This window comes from Pygocentrus nattereri, chromosome 21, assembly GCF_015220715.1.
Source record: "Pygocentrus nattereri isolate fPygNat1 chromosome 21, fPygNat1.pri, whole genome shotgun sequence".
Taxonomy (NCBI): domain Eukaryota; kingdom Metazoa; phylum Chordata; class Actinopteri; order Characiformes; family Serrasalmidae; genus Pygocentrus; species Pygocentrus nattereri.
The window spans coordinates 386,345-405,000 of NC_051231.1; the positions used below are offsets into that span (position 1 = coordinate 386,345).

The 18,656-nt window shown below is 41.8% G+C and overlaps 1 protein-coding gene across 4 annotated transcripts in view; it reads left to right on the forward strand.

Annotated features, from left to right (window-relative positions):
- chd5 (chromodomain helicase DNA binding protein 5) overlaps positions 1-18,656 on the forward strand; it is a 131,457-nt gene that overhangs the window by 112,166 nt on the left and 635 nt on the right. For 3 of the 4 annotated variants that reach the window (XM_037532258.1, XM_037532260.1, XM_037532259.1), the window contains 8 exons: positions 341-430; positions 2,277-2,429; positions 2,570-2,678; positions 5,915-6,047; positions 8,834-9,029; positions 10,036-10,196; positions 10,400-10,526; positions 13,598-13,736. In XM_037532258.1, coding sequence (XP_037388155.1) covers positions 341-430; positions 2,277-2,429; positions 2,570-2,678; positions 5,915-6,047; positions 8,834-9,029; positions 10,036-10,196; positions 10,400-10,526; positions 13,598-13,725 — 1,097 coding nt within the window. In that variant the 3' untranslated portion in view covers positions 13,726-13,736. Of the gene's footprint in view, positions 1-340; positions 431-2,276; positions 2,430-2,569; positions 2,679-5,914; positions 6,048-8,833; positions 9,030-10,035; positions 10,197-10,399; positions 10,527-13,597 lie in introns of all 4 variants that reach the window. The other variant, XM_037532257.1, reaches the window with a different exon arrangement.

Consider the following 18,656-nt stretch of genomic DNA (forward strand, 5'->3'; position numbering starts at 1 on the left):
TCTTTAATAAGGACACGTGAAGGACGTTTTCCTGAGTCTGACGTCATTTTAAAGCAGTTAAAAACACAATCACTGCTCACTGCTGCTCATCTCACTCTGACTGGACTCAGGGGATACTGGTTGTCATGGTAACGTCTACATTAAGTGCTTCTCTACCCATACGCGTCATATCGAATCTGATTACTTGTAGTGAGTATGTAAACAGATTTTCATCAGATTGTTGAGTCTCAGTTTTAATCTGTGATCGGAATGTATTCAATCAAATTGGCAAAAATCTTTGCGTATAAACACAGCCAGTGTCATGCTAAGCTGATTGATAAATGACCGTATTTATTCCTAGGTGAGCAAAATAAAGACGCAGACAGCACAGCTGATAAATCAGAGAGTGACTCTGCTGCAGTGAAAGTGGAGGATAAAGAACAAAAGCCAGGTGAGAGAAAGATTTGCTTCATTAAAGGCGGTGAAGGATCCTAACAGCTGTTCTACAGCGGGATTAATGGTGTATTAGCCTTGATTCTAAAGTAGCTTAATTCATTGTAATGTGGTGCTTATTAACTGCATAAATCCATGAATGAAGAGTTATTATTCATTATTAGACCCATTATAGAACAAAACGTGCTGCTTGAGTCCAGTTAATGTTAATTCAAAGTTCATCATTAACATACGGTATGATTTCTTTTATTGCAAATCAGTGAAGGTATGTGTATAACCGGCCACTTTATTAAGTACACCTCCTCGTTTCTACGCTCACTGTCCACTTCATCAGCTCCACTGACCGTATAGCTGCACTCTGTAGTTCTACAGTTACAGACTGTAGTCCATCTGTTTCTCTGATACTCTGTTACCCTGTTCTTCAGTGGTCAGGACCCCCATGGACCCTCACAGAGCAGGTACTATTTGGGTGGTGGGTCATTCTCAGCACTGCTGTAACACTGACGTGGTGGTGGTGGTGTGTTAGTGTGTGTTGCGCTGGTGCGAGTGGATCTAGTGGCTGGCTCCACTGGTGGTTGGTTAGTGTAGTGGGTAACACCTCTGCCTTCTACACTGTAGACTGGGGTTCAATCCCCACCTGGGTAAACACACTATACCTACACTATACCAATAAGGGTCCTTGGGCAAGACTCCTAACACCACCTTGGCCTACCTGTGTAAAATGATCAAATTGTACGTCGCTCTGGATAAGAGCGTCAGCAAAATGCTGTAAATGTAAATGATCAGACACAGCAGTGCTGTGTCCACTCACTGTCCACTCTATTAGACACTCCGACCTTGTCGGTCCACCTTGTAGATGTAAAGTCAGAGACGACAGCTCATCTGCTGCTGCACAGTTTGTGTTGGTCATCCTCTAGTCCTGCATCAGTGGTCACAGGACGCTGCCCACAGCACGCTGCCCACTGGACGCTGTTGGCTGGATATTTTTAGTTGGTGGACTATTCTCAGTCCAGCAGCGACACTGAGGTGTTTAAACCCTTATAATAAAAGAAGCTGAACTCAGTTTGTTTTTCTACTGAAAGTCGACCCGTTTTTCCCCAAATCTGGGCTCTAAACTATAAACAGACGGCGTCTCTTCAGTGATCTGCTCTGGAAACATCACTTTTAGAGAACAACACAAAGAGCGGCGCAGATTTTTGGCTCTCAGCAGTAAATCATGAGCGTATAGTGAAATGTGGAGATCAGAAAACACACGATCTGATAATCTGAGGAGCTTTTACAATAAATAAATAAATAAAAATGGACATTTATTTCATGCAGTTACTGAATAGTTTGACTTACGATTTGTTCATGAAAATTTAGATGGACAAACCAAAACATCCCCTGGAGAATAAGTTGTCTGAATGCATATGTAACTGTTGTGGCATCCGTCCCCCACCACCTCACAGATTCCACCATCCTCCCGCTCGCTGTCTTTGAAGGGTTTCGTCTGGGCTCCCGTTCGGGCCCTACCTTCCTGTCGGCCCTCACGGCCGTTATCAAGCCCCAGTTGGGCGCGTACTGCAGTTATGTTTACATTTAATGTCAGAGAAAGACTCCAAACTCTTGCACAACAGTAACTGCAGCAAATTCAATTCACTAAAAAAATACTTCTACTTAGCAGCACCAACGTGGCTTAGAATCCACACGACAGAACCTGTCCCCTTTCTTACTGAGCCACGAGTGAACGAGTGAGAAATAATCCATACAGAACCAGAACCACGGTACCTGCACCTTCTAAAGGCCGACTGCTCTGTAATATCAGCTGTTCTGCTCAGACGTACCAAACCTGTCCGTTTCCACAGCTGCTCCCCACGAGTTAAAATCCGAGGATGCTGCCGAGACTCAACTGAACGGAGATAAAGAAGCGAGGGATGAGGCAGACGAGAGCCACAAAGACGACAAGAACGGCGCCAAGGCGCGTTTCATGTTCAACATCGCAGACGGAGGCTTTACAGGTGAGTTTAAGTGAGAAAACGCTCCCTTCCGGCAGGCTGTCCCTCAGGGACCATTACTGCCGTGCTAAAGAAATCATGCACAGATGATGGTAGCTGTAAACATGAAATGGATTCGTGTGCGTTTGTCTGTGTCTTTTCAGAGCTGCACACTCTGTGGCAGAACGAGGAGCGCGTAGCCGTGTCATCTGGCAAGATGTACGACATCTGGCACCGTCGGCACGACTACTGGCTGCTGGCTGGCATTGTAACGTATCCTCTTTCAACTCCCCCATTGCCTTTCCCAGCTCTTCTGAGCTCCAGTAGCTTCAACAACAATGTGCTCACTTCTTTCAGTTCCAGACAGCAGAAATAGTCCCTGTCTTGTGTAGCTGTAAAGGAGAAAGTCAAATGTTGCTACATGTTTCTTTCTTTTATTCTTTTTTCAGTCTGATGCCGTTTAAGAGGAAGGTGGCAGCCTGAGTCGCTCCTGTTGTGCAGTATAGTCTCAGCTCTCTGCATTTCCTTGCAGTATTGTTAGCCATATTTGTCCCCTTCACTGTGTGCTTTTAACAGTAGAGTCTGCTTCATGTAGTGCCTAACACCCCTTAACCGTGGAAAAATGACTAACCCACAACATGTAATATAGTAACATACAATAGAATAAAACATCCTCCTGATCAATAGTCTTTATTATTAATAATAATACATTAATAACTCTTCAGACATGCAGTTCTATTCATTAAAGGGGAAAATTTGCATAACTAAATCATTTAGATGTAAAAAAGCCAAAGTAGTTTGATTTTGACTCTATTCTAGAGAAACGTATATACATATGCCGCCTAAAGCCTGAGACATTGTTTTATGATAGTTTTGTAATAGTTTTGGGCTAAAAGAAAGTTTTAAAAATACATTCAAGTGCTGTAAGGCAAGGCAGTGCCCAAAGAAGATGTACCACTATTTTACCTTTATCAACATTACACATGAGAACTCAGAGGACAAGTGTAGGTTCATTGGTTGGTTGGATAGTAAATAAAACGGCTGTTTTTATATTGTACACATTGCAACCCCTGGTTCCTATCACCACCACTGTAAAGACATTTGAGCTGTCACGTTTCTCTAGAATGCCCCTAAGATGAATGACTTTGTTTACATCTCTGCAATTGAGTTACGCAGAAGTTTGGAGCTACTGGTGGACTTCCCTTTTAATTCCCAGCAACAGTCTGTAACATCGGACTAGGCAAGAGGAGCGTGGCTCGAGGAAGACGCTGCAGCCAGGGTTCAGTGTTGCAGCAGCCTTTAACTATTTCACTCATATAAACAAAAACAAAACCACACAACCAAAATCTAAGCTGTCTGCGTTTCAGTGGCTTCAGGCTGGACTCTTCAGTCCTTTCCTCCAGCCTCTCTGTTCCCGCTCAGCTTTTGAAAAGGTGCTGCCGGCCAGATCAGCCTCAGCGAGCAGCTGAGCCGAGAGGGGACGAGAGCTCATTGTTCTGCCTCCTCAGCCACGTGTATCCAGCCTGACCTGTAGTGAAGTGGCCTCTCTGCAGAACAGGGGGCGGGGCCTGGGCGGCGGAGTTCAGGGCTCGATTCCCACCTTCATGCCTCTCGTGGCCGTCATTGTCGTCCTCCCCTCTCTGCCAGCTGGCGTCGTCCTCCCACCGTCACTCGGGTCCCTCGGCAGTGTTGGGGATTTGTGCGCCGTCCCTCGCAGGGCTTCGTCCAGTGTTCAGGCCCTGCCGTCCTGCAGGCTCTCGTGGCCGTCGTCAGGGCCCAGGGGACGGCGCGTGCCACATGCACGTTTCATTTTTGATCCATGACTGCTGTAACCTGTAGTTTCCAGGCCGTTTTTCTGTGTAATGAGCAGCAGCAGGTCTTTGTTTTATCCTGTATGGAGCTCCTGATTTTTACAGCTTTTTGCCTGAGAATCCAGAGAGCTTGTTTTCAGCGGCTCAGCAGCCAAGGTTACTGTAACATTCCTCTCTCTGTGCATCACAATGCATATTGGTATACATTCAGCTGATGTGATCCGCAGTGGACATTAGAAATTATGAGTGCATCATGGGAGATTGCAGCGCCCTCATAATCAAACCACCTTGGGAACACGTAATGTCCAGTTTACCATCTTGGCTGTTCATATGTCTCAGTATGTGCTGATGTTCTGGTGTAGGTTAAAAAATATACAAGCAGACTTGCTTTGCTCTGCTTTAAGCTTCAGCTCAGCTATAACCGCTTTTCTCGCATCTCCGGCAGGAAACTTTACAAAAAACTGTTTCTTTCGAGGGTGGAGTCAGATTCTCATTCTCATTAGAGATAAAAGCGAGAAACTGACTTCAGCTTTGTGACTTTTTAATGTTTGTGAGTTTCATGTTGCAGATTAAACGTATCAGGAAACCAGCTGGAGTGATTATAAATGCAGAAAAGTCAGATTCATCTCTAAACTATCGATGTTTGCCTTGTCTAGGCGAGACTTGTCTGCGTTGCTATGGTTACCAGCCGTCTGCGCTGATCTTCAGGGTTAAAGGGTGAATCAGCAGTTCTACATTAACTCCAGCGTTTGAGACCATTTACTGTTAAACTGTGTTGAAGGATCAGCAGAGCTTTATTTTACTGTAGAGGAGGATTATTTTATTATTACCTGCTGATCTGATTCAGCTGTGGAGCAACACGGTGGTAAAATAAGAATAAAATAAGACTGAAGTGCTGCTTATAGAAAAGGACCAACTACACAGGGCTGGGGACACTGACTGCGAAGGCAGGACTCCGGAGGAGACAAAGCAGAATAGGGACAGGTCAGGGGTAGAAATAGGTGACGACATAAGGCAAGTTCTAAGTGGGAAGGTTTAAGGCTGGGGAGAACATGACAGGTGAAAGATTATTATACAGGGAGATTCACTCGAAAGAGGCCCCGGATATTCAGTAGTAAGTCTGTTAGGACGAAGCAGCCTGAACCGAAAAAATACACTAGATGCCTTGATGTGTGAGTAATCAATTGCATTACATGCGATGCTGGACATGACCTTCGTTTTCTGCTAGACGCTGAAGGGGTACGGGGAGGTCTGCACCCGGAAGTTGCAAACGGAGGTTAAATGTCGCGACGGCTGTCTGCCGCCTCCCTCATCGCTCCGACGCAGGGACATCCCGGCTTGTTCAAACCTCCATGTACTGAGGAGCTCATTGCACGTTGTTTGGTTCCGGTTGATTCGTCCTACAGAGACTTATTGCAGAATATTCAGGGCCTCTTTCGAGTGAATCTCCCTGTATAATACAAAAACAGATTAACAGTCATGCACATTTTCATGGAGTGTTTCATAGTGGCTTTGTACGTGGCTCAGGCCTTAAAACAGGAACGGTCTGTTTTATTTAGGAATGTTTTCGTTTGAAACATATCTTGAAGAACATTCTTCAGAAAGACGTTAGATGTTTTGTGTGGGATCCTCTCAGTCAGCTGTGTTCTTTTGCTGTTTTGTTAGACGTGTTTGGCCCCTTGACCAGGTGTGTTTTAGCCATGGCTATGCCCGCTGGCAGGACATCCAGAACGACCCGCGCTACGCCATCCTCAACGAGCCCTTTAAGACCGAGATGAACAAAGGCAACTACCTGGAGATGAAGAACAAGTTCCTGGCACGGCGTTTCAAAGTGAGTCACTCCGTTTCTCCCCAGGAGGAGGTGCATAATATGTGTGGAAGTCCTGGTTTATCTTTTTATAAATTACAGAAGATCGTTTTCTGGAGATATTCCCAAACAGATTAGATATAAGATCATTCACCTGCGCAAGAAAATTTTAAATGAGTTTCCAAAAACTAATTTAGCTACAGAGAAAATGGGACTCCTGACATCTGTCCAAGACCTAGTAGAACACCAGAGCTGTCACCTTCAGATTAGCAGGCATTTGTTCTCTGAGAGAGGAGAAAACTCCACTCCTGCCACACCTCTGAACAAATGGGCAGTGGACACATTCAATGCTACAATGTTGATGTTTAGTTAGTGTATATATACAGTGGGTTGCAAAAGTATTCAGCCCCCTTGAACTTTTCAACCTTTTGCCACATTTCAGGCTTCAAACATAAAGATATGAAATTGTAATTTTTTGTGAAGAATCAACAACAAGTGGGACACAATTGTGAAGTGGAACGAAATTTATTGGATATTTTAAACTTTTTTTAGAAATAAAAAACTGAAAAGTGGGGCGTGCAATATTATTCGGCCCCTTTACTTTCAGTGCAGCAAACTCACTCCAGAAGTTCAGTGAGGATCTCTGAATGATCCAATGTTGACCTAAATGACTGATGATGATAAATAGAATCCACCTGTGTGTAATCAAGTCTCCGTATAAATGCACCTGCTCTGTGATAGTCTCAGAGTTCTGTTTAAAGCGCAGAGAGCATCATGAAGACCAAGGAACACACCAGGCAGGTCCGAGATACTGTTGTGGAGAGGTTTAAAGCCGGATTTGGATAGAAAAAGATTTCCCAAGCTTTAAACATCTCAAGGAGCACTGTGCAAGCGATCATATTGAAATGGAAGGAGCATCAGACCACTGCAAATCTACCGAGACCCGGCCGTCCCTCTAAACTTTCAGCTCAAACAAGGAGAAGACTGATCATAGATGCAGCCAAGAGGCCCATGATCACTCTGGATGAACTGCAGAGATCTACAGCTGAGGTGGGAGACTTTGTCCATAGGACAACGATCAGTGGTACACTGCACAAATCTGGGCTTTATGGAAGAGTGGCAAGAAAAAGCCATTTCTCAAAGATATGCATAAAAAGTCTCATTTAATGTTTGCCACAAGCCACCTGGGAGACACACCAAACATGTGGAAGAAGGTGCTCTGGTCAGATGAAACCAAAATCGAACTTATGTTTGGCGTAAAAGCAATACAGCTCATCACCCTGAACACACCATCCCCACTGTCAAACATGGTGGTGGCAGCATCATGGTTTGGGCCTGCTTTTCTTCAGCAGGGACAGGGAAGATGGTTAATATTGATGGGAAGATGGATGGAGCCAAATACAGGACCATTCTGGAAGAAAACCTGTTGGAGTCTGCAAAAGACCTGAGACTGGGACGGAGATTTATCTTCCAACAAGACAATGATCCAAAACATAAAGCAACATCTACAATGGAATGGTTCACAAATAAACGTATCCAGGTGTTAGAATGGCCAAGTCAAAGTCCAGACCTGAATCCAATCGAGAATCTGTGGAAAGAGCTGAAAACTGCTGTTCACAAACGCTCTCCATCCAACTTCACTGAGCTCGAGCTGTTTTGCAAGGAAGAATGGGCAAAAATTTCAGTCTCTCGATGTGCAAGACTGACAGAGACGTACCCCAAGCCACTTGCAGCTGTAATCACAGCAAAAGGTGGCGCTACAAAGTATTAAAGCAAGGGGGCTGAATAATATTGCACGCCCCACTTTTCAGTTTTTTATTTCTAAAAAAAGTTTAAAATATCCAACAAATTTCGTTCCACTTCACGATTGTGTCCCACTTGTTGTTGACTCTTCACAAAAAATGTCAATTTCATATCTTTATGTTTGAAGCCTGAAATGTGGCAAAAGGTTGAAAAGTTCAAGGGGGCTGAATACTTTTGCAACCCACTGTATATATATATAAATATCTTGCTGTTGTCGGAACAAAACCTCATATCTCCAACATGGTAACTGTACAGGAGAAGGAAAAACCTACTTTATTTTTAATGGAAGTCAGTAGAACCAGATTTTTTTCCGTTTCTTTTGGTCCGTTCATCATGCAATTTACACACCATGTAAAAAACAATAGATATTTTCAAATGATTTCAAAAACTGGAACTAGTTTTTCAGTTTTTGACATAATTTGTCAGAAATGTCTTTTGGCCTTCATATGAACCAAAAGAAACGGCCAAAAATGACTTAAATAAAACTCTGGTTCCATTGACTTACATTAAAAGTAAAGTAGGTTTTTTCCTTCTCCTGTAAAGTTCTTGTTTTGGAGATACGAGGTTCCGACAGTGAAATACAGTATATAGTTATAATGCTTTTTTTTCATGACACTAAAAATGCAACATTTGTAATAATTACATAAAATGTAATACTTTTTCTGAAGTTATTAGCTCAGTAATAGGGGAGTAAAGATGGATATTAATTCTTTTGTGACATTTTTTGCCCTCCTGGTTTTGATACCTGTTCTCTGAAACGTATCAGAAGATTTTTCTGTGTATTTTGTGTTTATTTGTTCTCGGTCTTGTCCTGAACCACCGGTTCTCATATCTACCATCGCCTTTCAAGGGCAGTGTTATTTCATTATGTTTTAGTGGGCTTGAGATGAGTGTCAGGACTGTAAAACAACAAGGGTTCTGAGATTGAAGTAGCTGCCTCTGGGTAACAGCTTTCTGTCTGTCTGTCTGTCTGTCTGTCTGTCTGCCTGCCTGTCTGTCTGTCTCAGCTGTTGGAGCAGGCTCTGGTTATAGAAGAGCAGTTGCGCAGGGCGGCCTATCTGAACATGACCCAAGACGCCAGCCATCCTGCCATGGCCCTGAACACACGCTTCGCTGAGGTCGAGTGCCTGGCCGAATCCCACCAGCACCTCTCCAAAGAGTCCCTGGCTGGCAACAAGCCAGCTAATGCCGTCCTGCATAAAGGTTTGCCTGACTCTGCGTTTTAGCACCGCGTAAGGCCTCAGCGTGCGTCTTGAGAAACTAAATTCTGGAGCCTTGCGTGAAGCTGAAAGCGCCTTCGCACGTTTCCTCCGGATGCTCCGGTAATGCAGCCGACACTGTGACGTTTTATGACGAGGTCCATGACTTGTGTATAACTGATTATTTCAGAGTGTTAACGATGGCGACGTTCAAGTCCAGAATACTGCCACCATTTAAGGTGGAACGGGAAAATTCGAACAAGAAGCCGGAAAATATCACAACATTTCACTGCTCTCGGAACAAAACCTCTTATCTCCATTTTTGTCGTTTTTCAGCCACGAAGTGGTCGGCCACATAAAATGACAGAGCGGTCAGCGGATGCTGAGGGGCATAGTGCGCAGAGGTCACGACCGAACGACTAAGATGGCGTTTGCGCATTCCTAAAGCTTAGCACTGATTTAGAGTGCAGAAATCTGAATATGCACGATTCTGCGAATTCTAAATGCCGCTTGCTGTCCTGATTCTAAACCACACCCCTCCACCCCACTGCCCTACGCTGTGTCCAGGGCTGAACAGTTTAATGAGGGCTTCGGTCTTCATGCCACTCTGACACCAGTCACCTGATTTCCCTCCCTCAGGTGTGAGGGCTAATCTCTAAATCCACCTCCCTGCAGCAGCACTGAGCTGGAAAGCTAATGTTAGCCTCTGGTGCTAACAGATTAATTAATAGTAGCTTCAGCTTTCGGTTTCACGCAAAAATGCAGCACAGACAACAAATGTACACGCCAAATGTAGCGCTGCATCCGGTCCAGTCTGGATCCACAAATCAAAAACGTCTGGTTCCATTGACTGACGTTAAAAAAAACCATGATATGGATGAAATACTATTAACAGCTAATAAATGAATAAATAATAGATTAATGAGTTATACATTAGCATCGTATTGTGTTTGCCTAATGTATTCGGTGTGGAGCTGTATTCGTCAGAGATCCTGTTGGTGTCCTTGCAGTTTTAAACCAGCTGGAGGAGCTGCTGAGTGATATGAAGGCCGATGTAACGCGGCTGCCCTCTATGCTGTCCCGTATCCCTCCCGTATCCGCGCGGCTGCAGATGTCGGAGAGGAGCATCCTCAGCCGACTCACGAACCGGGGCAACGAGCCGCCACAGCAGGTCAGCATCAGGACAGTGTATTAAACAGCGCGGCCACTATAATACCATTCTTATTAAATGGCCTGCATTCTACAGTGTTCTTGTGTTTTATTTTATCGCTGAAGTTCACTCTGAAGGTTTGTTTGGTTTCATTACCAAAAATATTCATTTTTTTATGACTTATGGATTCAATTCCAGCCTGATTTCTCTCTGTGTGTCTACAGCCTTTTCCCCAGGGCTCATTTGGTTGTTCTCAGATGTACAGTAACAGCTTTGGGGGAGCATTCAGAGGGCCTGGTGGGACACCCATGGTCAACTATAGCCAGATGCCCCTGGGACCATACGTCAGCGGTGAGGATCCTCTGATTCAGGGCTTCACTCTACGTTCAGACTCGTGGCCGGTGTCAGTATCGCTGTTCAAATGAAAACATCCTTTGGTGTGGAAATAAGAGAGGAAACAAAGAGATCATATTAGTTTAATAGGTTCATTGAATTATCGCAGTTTAAGCCATTTTTAAAGCATAAGAGCTGCATTTTTTTAATTATAGCATGCACTCTAAAAAAGATTCCCCAGCATGCAACAGCATAGAGGACAGCACTCACCACCACAGACTCACAGAAGATCCTGAGCAAAGTCCAGCAGATGTTGAAGGACCTCAGGCGCTTCAGAAAATAGAGATGACTTTGGCCCTTCCTGTAGAGGGTCAGTGTTCTTAGCCCAGTCCAGTTTATTGTCAATATACACACCCAGATATTTGTAATCATCCACAGTGTCCACACTGACCCCCCTGATGGACACAGGGGTCACCGGTGCCTTCCGCTCGCACCATGCGACAAAGTCCTTCACCGTCGCCCTGAACTCATCCTCATCACTCCTGCTGATACATCCAACTATTGCAGAGTCGTCAGAAAACTTCTGAAGGTGGCAGGTGTCGTTTTATACAGAACCATTGTGGGCTGGAGGTCAGGGAAACAGCCCCGTGACCGGAAGGTCGCCAGTTCGATCCCCTGAGCTGACAGTACATGACTGAGGTGCCCTTGAGCAAGACGCCTAACCCCCCAACTGCTCCCCGGGCGCCGTGGATAGGGCTGCCCACCGCTCCGGGCAAGTGTGCTCACTGCCCCCTTGTGTGTGTGTGTGTGTGTGTGTGTTTACTAGTGTGTATGTGGTGTTTCACTGCACCGATAGGTTAAATCGTTGATTTGAATCATTCTTCAGATTGATGGAAAATGTGTTATATATGGTTCTACACAGCACCAAAAAGGGTTCTGCTATTGTTACAATGTCAAGCTTATAAAAATTGGTGCTAGATAGAACCCTTTTCACAAATGTGCTATAGGGAGCCATGTATATACAACACAACGTCCATAAATTTAAAGAACCACTTCATCATGCAAAGAAATTTTTAAGCATGCAGGTGAGTCATTGTGTGTTTGTGGTTCTATGTAGAACCGTCATCTTGAACCCTTGAAGAACCATCTTTTGTAAGTGTGTCCATTAACAGAAACATTCTTCTAAGTGTTCTAAGAGGGGAAACTGGACCCAATAAGAGTTTATGAACTGCCTGTAAGCAGTTTTGATCAATCAGAGGCAACCAAACCACAGCTCACTGGCAGTTTGGCACTGTGTTCAGGCGTCGAGCCTCAGGCCAGAGAAGGTGGACGTTCTGGTCTTCATGGCCAAAATAAAACAGGCCTGGATCTTAATTTATAAAGCCACAGTTGAAATTGTAGCTGAATGTTAGTAGAAAAATCACGATTAGGGTCAGGGTGCAGCAGCGTAAAACTTTGGGAGAGTCTGTTCAACATAAATGATGAACTAACCTAACTTTGTGTAAATAGAGCTCAATATAGAAATATGTCCACATATGCAGTCGAGACTGACGCGGCTTTTTTCTGAATTTCTACAAACACCATTTCATTTTATAGTAAATGAGTTTGGGCTGGTTTATGTTTATGAACAGACGCCTACAGATCAACATAGTAAAGGAGCTCATCTGTGATCCTGAGTTTAAAGCCAGTTTTTATTCAACTGAAACTTGGAACTAAGTTGTAAATAAATCTGAAACTGAAACTTTGCTTGTGTGTAAAAAGTGATTTCAGAGCCACTCGGTTCTCCCTGATGGAAACTGTTTACCTTCAGTGTTTTGTGCTTCTGATCATTTTAATAGACGTCAGCGTCACTAATTAATGACGTTCTATTAAAAGACTGGTTTACCAAGAGAGACGCTGGAGGACTTTCACCTGAAATGAGTTCATGAAGCCAGTCTGGTTATAAAAATGATAACAGGACATCAGAGCCAGAATTCCTCTTTTAGTACTTTTACTTTATACTTAAGTACATTTGAAGGGAAATACTTTAGTACTTTTACTCCAGTGAAGGTCTAAAGGGAGGAACTTCTACTTTTACTGGAGGAATATTTTACCTTGAGTATCTACTTTAACTCAAATACCTGGTTTGTGAACTTCGTCCACCGCTGTGTGTTCACCCTTTACCTTTTACAGCTTACGCTCTTTTTTGGTAGATCTACTTTCAATTGGTGCAGAGAAAGCTGTTGGCACATTTTTAGCACTGCTAAAAAAGTCGCTTCTCATTCACCAGCTTCTTGTTTGAATTGTCTCATTCCACCTTAAATGGTGCAACCATTAGCTACATAGTTAGCTACATTCTGGTGCCTCAGGCACTATTTAAGGTAGAAAGGGAAAAGTTGAGCAAGAAGCTGGCGAATGAGAAGCGACTTCAGCTGCTTAAAAAGTTGAACATTGAGAAACGTTTTACAAGAATCTGTTCTACGTTTGTGGGAAAGTTTCCTGCTGGAGACGTGAGAAAAGCGGCTATAGCTGAGCTGAAGCTCAAAGCAGAGCAAAGTGAGTCTGTGTTTTTGCTTATATTATATTTTTAGCCTGTTCTACAGGGAGATTCACTCGAAAGAGACCCTGAATATTCAGCCGTAACCCCCGTTAGGATGAAGCAATCTGAACCAAAAACAAACCCTACATACTTTGACGTGTGTGTAATCGATTGCATTACATGCAGTGTTGGAAATGATTTTTATTATCTGCCAGACGCATTTCGACACGGCGCTCCATGTTCCTGAATGAATCGACAAGCGTTCCGACGCAGGGGCATCCCGGCTTGTTCGAAGCTCCATATACTGTGGAGCTCAGTGCACGTCGTCTGGCTCAGATCGATTCGCCCTAAAGAGAGTTATTAGAGAATTTTCAGGGCCGCTTTCCAGTGAATCTGCCTGTAGCACATACTGAGACATATTTACAGCCAAAATGTTGCTTCAAATAAATGGACATGAAATGCTGTGGCTCCCAAGGTGGTTTGATTTAACAGAAGAACGGCTCTTCTTTTCATTTGGGTTGCGACCCCTAACCTCAGCTAATTGTATGCCTGTTTCTTTGTCTGCTTGTAGTGTCCTCGAACGGCCCCCCACCGCCCAGCAGCCTGCTAGACAAGAAGTCCAGCGACGCTCTGAGGGACCTGTCCCCCCCTGAGCTGAAATCCGGCAAGCCCACTGATGTCATCTGCATCGAAGATTAGCCGCCCCTGCCCTCAGCTAGATTAACACGGATAATTCTGGAGCACTTCTGTGAATCAGGACTGTTCAGATCCTATCGATTGCACTTTTGTCTTGAAGAGTTCTCGTGTGCGTGTCGTTTATTCAGCTCCTGCTTTCTTTTTCTTTTATTTATTTATTTATTTTTACTTCTGTGATTATGAAAAAGGTCTGTGGATGGAGACCGGACTGAGGATGGAGAAGCTTAAGGCACTCGGTGCTTGAGGAGGTCGGACCTTCGCTGTTTTGACACGTTCTGTCAAAGACTCTACCATCTCTGCGTTTATTGAGCCATTTTGGTGGGGGTGCTCGCCCTGGAGTAGAATCCTGAATTAAAACCCCCTCCTCTTGGGATGTAATGTACAATCTCCCCCTCCTCCGCGCTTGGAATACCTTCTTTCCCTCCTTTTGCTTGAACATGACGCACCACTCCTGCCCCCCAGTGGTTCTTTCTATGTAGTGAATGTGACCGAAGACATGAACAGTGCGACAGCTGGTTAAATGCCTCAGTGGCGAAAACATATATATGACAGGACAGTGGTCATATCGCCCAGTCTCTTTAGTTATGCGGAAATCCTTGGTTTGGAATGCACTGTATAGTGATTTAAAGGCGTTTTTACTAGCTGAGCGCTGGGTTTTTTTGTGTGCACTACGCCACAGTCTCTGCCTGTATCATAAGAATTATTCAGCCATAACCTGGAATTACCAATGTGTTAAATACAGGCCTGTCAGGTTTTTCTATTCCTTTTTGCTTGATAATATGAACATACGTAAATATCTAATCATAAACTGGTATCCTGGCAGGTTTCCTATATGTTATCTACAAAAAATAGCTGTAGTTTAAATTGTCTGTGAAACATTTCCTTAATCTCTGAATGTTTGTGAGCAAAAATAGAGCATTTTTTTCTTTTTGTTGTCAAAATTTTAGGTCTTTGGCTACCTGCCAACATCTTTGTACACAGTGTTATGGGTCCACAGTATTATGGTGCAGTATATGACATACATTAGAGCAATGACAGGTCAGTTTCTGGGACACAGCCGCTTGCATAACAGAAGCTCTTAAGTGCTCTCCTTATTTGACTGTACAAAAAGTTGTATCTCAGTGCTTGGACCCCTAATTTAAGCTCTAATTTAAGCATCTTAATTTTTGGAAAATCGTATGTGCTGTGTTTTCCTCGGAGTGGAGGGGGGGGCTTTTATATTTTCCATGATTACTTTAAATCTTTAATGTTGAATGTCTCGATCTTTGGGCTGAAAACTTGAAGAAAAAGATGTGAGGTTTTCTCCAAAGACCAGTCGCTCCACAGTGGAAAAAAGTGACACAGTGAATTGACTTGATTCAAAAGTGGACTTATTACGTATGAATAGCATAAAATAAGGGAAAGCCCCCAAGAAGCCCACCTACTATTCCAGTTATAGAAAGATCCACAACTTTGTAAAAATAAATACCTTAATACAAGAATAACCCAGTGAATGCCTTAGACTGCCACAGTCCGAGTGGATAGGGCGTGGATACGGGTGGGCCTGTCATGATGGTGAAATTTTAGCAGACGATTAATCGTCATGTATATAATTGCGATTAATGGCTTAACTGATTTTCTTGTTTGCTGGATGCAGCTAATAAAGTAAAACCCAGTAGTGGCCAAAATAGCTGATTAGCCAACTTGCTTCCTAGCTGTGTTTACTTAGTAGTGAACCCACTCATTAATTATTATTTAGACATGATAATGTTTTGATGTGTTTTTGTTACTTATCATTTCTTAAATAATGGAGATATTTGAAAAATATTAATATGTATATTTTTTTGTTGGTAAATTGTTTGCAATTGTGGAAAAGTGGAAAGCACCATAGAATCTAAAAAAATGCACCATAAAATCAAATTTTTCTCTAAAAACATCATTTTATTGAAAACAAGACCGAACAAATCCAACTCACACTTAGTGAAATGTACGACCCAATATTTACAAATATCGGAAAGCAATGAAATTTCAGTTGGTATTTAGAATGTATGGTAATTTCTTCCAATTTTCCGCAATTAAACAGGAAAACAAAGCATTTCTGCTGCATTTTGGTAAAATTGAGATAAAGTAATTGTTGCCATTTGGCAACATCGTGCAGTAGAGGGTTAAACTGAAAATGAAACACTCATGCTCAAGATGTTAGAATTAGCCTTCCAACTGACAAATAAACAAACATTTCCCATCCTGTAAGGTAGAAGTTAGAACTTTATGGCACTGGGTGGGGGAGGGTAGTTGTTGGGGGGGGTTACCCACAAATCACCCACCCCTGTCATATTGCTTTGTTATCGTAAGCTGAAACACAGTGAGGCAGGTAGCCCAACGGCTACCTCTTATTAGCATCTACATTACATGATTAATCCAATTTCATATAAATCTTTAGATACAATAAGAACGTAGTCGCTCTGCCCACTTTGCTTACCTAGTTTTAAATATAAAACCTGCAACTTTTATCTAATGTCAGCACTGTTTGCTAGCTAGAGCCGTTTGATGTTGGTTCTCCCACTTGTCAGATCAAATTTTCAAACTTCAAACTCTTTATTTTGCACAGAAATATAAAACTAGACAAAAACTCGGATTCCTAACATGAAAAGTAATTCTGATTAGCATGTCCGTTTGGCACGGATCTCATGGAGTGAACTAGCCGATTTAGGAGTTTATACTTCATGTTTTTATAGTACTGTCTCCCAGTTTAACTGTTTGTCATCATTTCTTCTTAAAATTGTGTTTCTCTGGTTATTAATCTCTTCAACTACTAAAATGAGTCATTTTTCTGAAATTAAACAATGAGTGGGCCTATTGGGAATTCAGGTGGGCTTAAAAGGTAAAAGGGGTCACTTTAAGCCCAGTCCAAAATTTTCATCATGTTCTTTACATCTTTTTTTTAAAAAATCATGTACAGCTTGCTTATGGCGGCATTTTAGGGCCACTGTTAATAAAAATAAAAATAGTAGACTTTGAGAATAAAGTCATAACAATTTGAGAAAAAAGTTGAAGTTGACAAGAATTTCAGACAATAAGAATTTATTTTTTCTCAAAATATTACATCTTCTTTTTTGACATATCACAATTTTGTTTCTTGAAATATTCCTAATTTATTCTGGAAATATGACATTTTTTCTCGAAATATTCCGACTTTATTCTCTACTGTCCGCTATTTTCTCTACTAGTCTACTGTTTTCATTTAACACTGGCCCTAAAACGCTGTCACACTAGCTTGATTATGTAAACAGAGATCCGGAGAAGAGTCATGCAAAAGTTTGGGTACATTTAACACATCCTCTACAGAGACACACTTCTACACATTTTAATGCACGGTTACTGTTTATTTGCTGAATTTTATTTGGAAAAATAATAAAACATAAAATGTGACCTGTGCAAAAGCTGTAGCATTTCCTAGTTTTCCAAAATGTTAAGCTAAATAAATGTAAATTGTGCTCTGACAGTGTTAAAGTTAATTCCCTGGAGAGGAGCAAGTGATTTGACTGAGTGTTCAAACTTTTGCATCTGACTCTCCCGAAAAACTGAAGTCCAAATGAAAAATCGGTGTATGTAGATATTGGTGGGCGTCTTGGGGGGTTTCTCCTGTTACATTAACACAGTGTGTGCATATCGAGTGAATCAAGGAAATTCAGTGTTGCTTGGACACGGAATGTGGAGCCGTCTGTTTTTTGCTTGATATATTGTGCATTTTTCTGTATGTCAGTGCGTGAAGGGACTCAATGGTCCACAACTCTGGGCCGCCGATGGCATGAATAGTTTCCTTTTGGTGCCATCGGTCGTGTGGAAGTGGGTTTGGCTTTTAAATACTCTGCTATGTGTTAGCGTAAAGCATTTAATGTGAAGTGTTCATCTGGATGGATTAACAGACACTTAGTGACTTTAATGCAGGTGAATTCTTTAATTACTGATGTCCTCAGCATCTTCTAGTTACGTATTCAGTCGCCTCAATCATTCCATTGTGTGGCTTTTTTTACTCTGATGGAGATTTTTAAAATCCATTTTTTCTTGATATAAGGAATTAAATTTGCGTGTGAACATTTTATTCTTACTAGTAAAAACTGAATTTTCTCATGAGAAATGTCATTCTTGATATCAAAATTTGAATTGGTACTAGAAAAATGTTATTTTTAAATCTAATAATTCAATTACAACTGGTAAAAATAAAATGTTTACATGAAATTTATTCCTACAAGTAAAAATTCATAGTTTGTATTTTTACTAGTAAATATTTAATCAAGAATTACATATCTACTTGTGAAAATTCTAATTCTTACCAGTAAAAATGTTCCCCCCATTATAAATGGGGAACCTCAATAAAATTCAGTCAACAATTACATTTTTTCAATTTAATTATAAATCAGTCAAGAATTGATCTGAAGAATCCTAGTAAAAATGTAATTCTTGACATCAAAAAATTTACTAGAAAGAATTCTTCATATGGAACATTACATTTTCATTAGTAAAACTTCAATTCTTGATATTTCTACATGTGAAAATTCAGTTTTTACTATTAAGAATCAGATTTTCACATGTTTGGATTGAATTCCTGATATAAATAATAAAAAAAAGATGAAAAGCTAAAATGGCTTGTCATATGAAAATCAAATTCTTTCAAAAAAGTACAAATTTAAACCCAATTAAAATTCTATTTTAAGAATTACATTTCTACATGTGAAACTTTAATTCTCACCAGTAAAAATGTTTCCCCCATTAAAACGAATAGGGAAACTCGAATTATCGCTAGTAATAAGAAATTTTTGACTAGTAAGAATTACATTTTTACTAGTGGAGATGTTCATGTGTGCATTGAGTTCCTGATATAAAGGAAAAAAAGGATTTAAAGCTCAAACGGTTTGCCGTAGAGATCCTACCGTTCTTTTCGGTTAGCGTTCTGC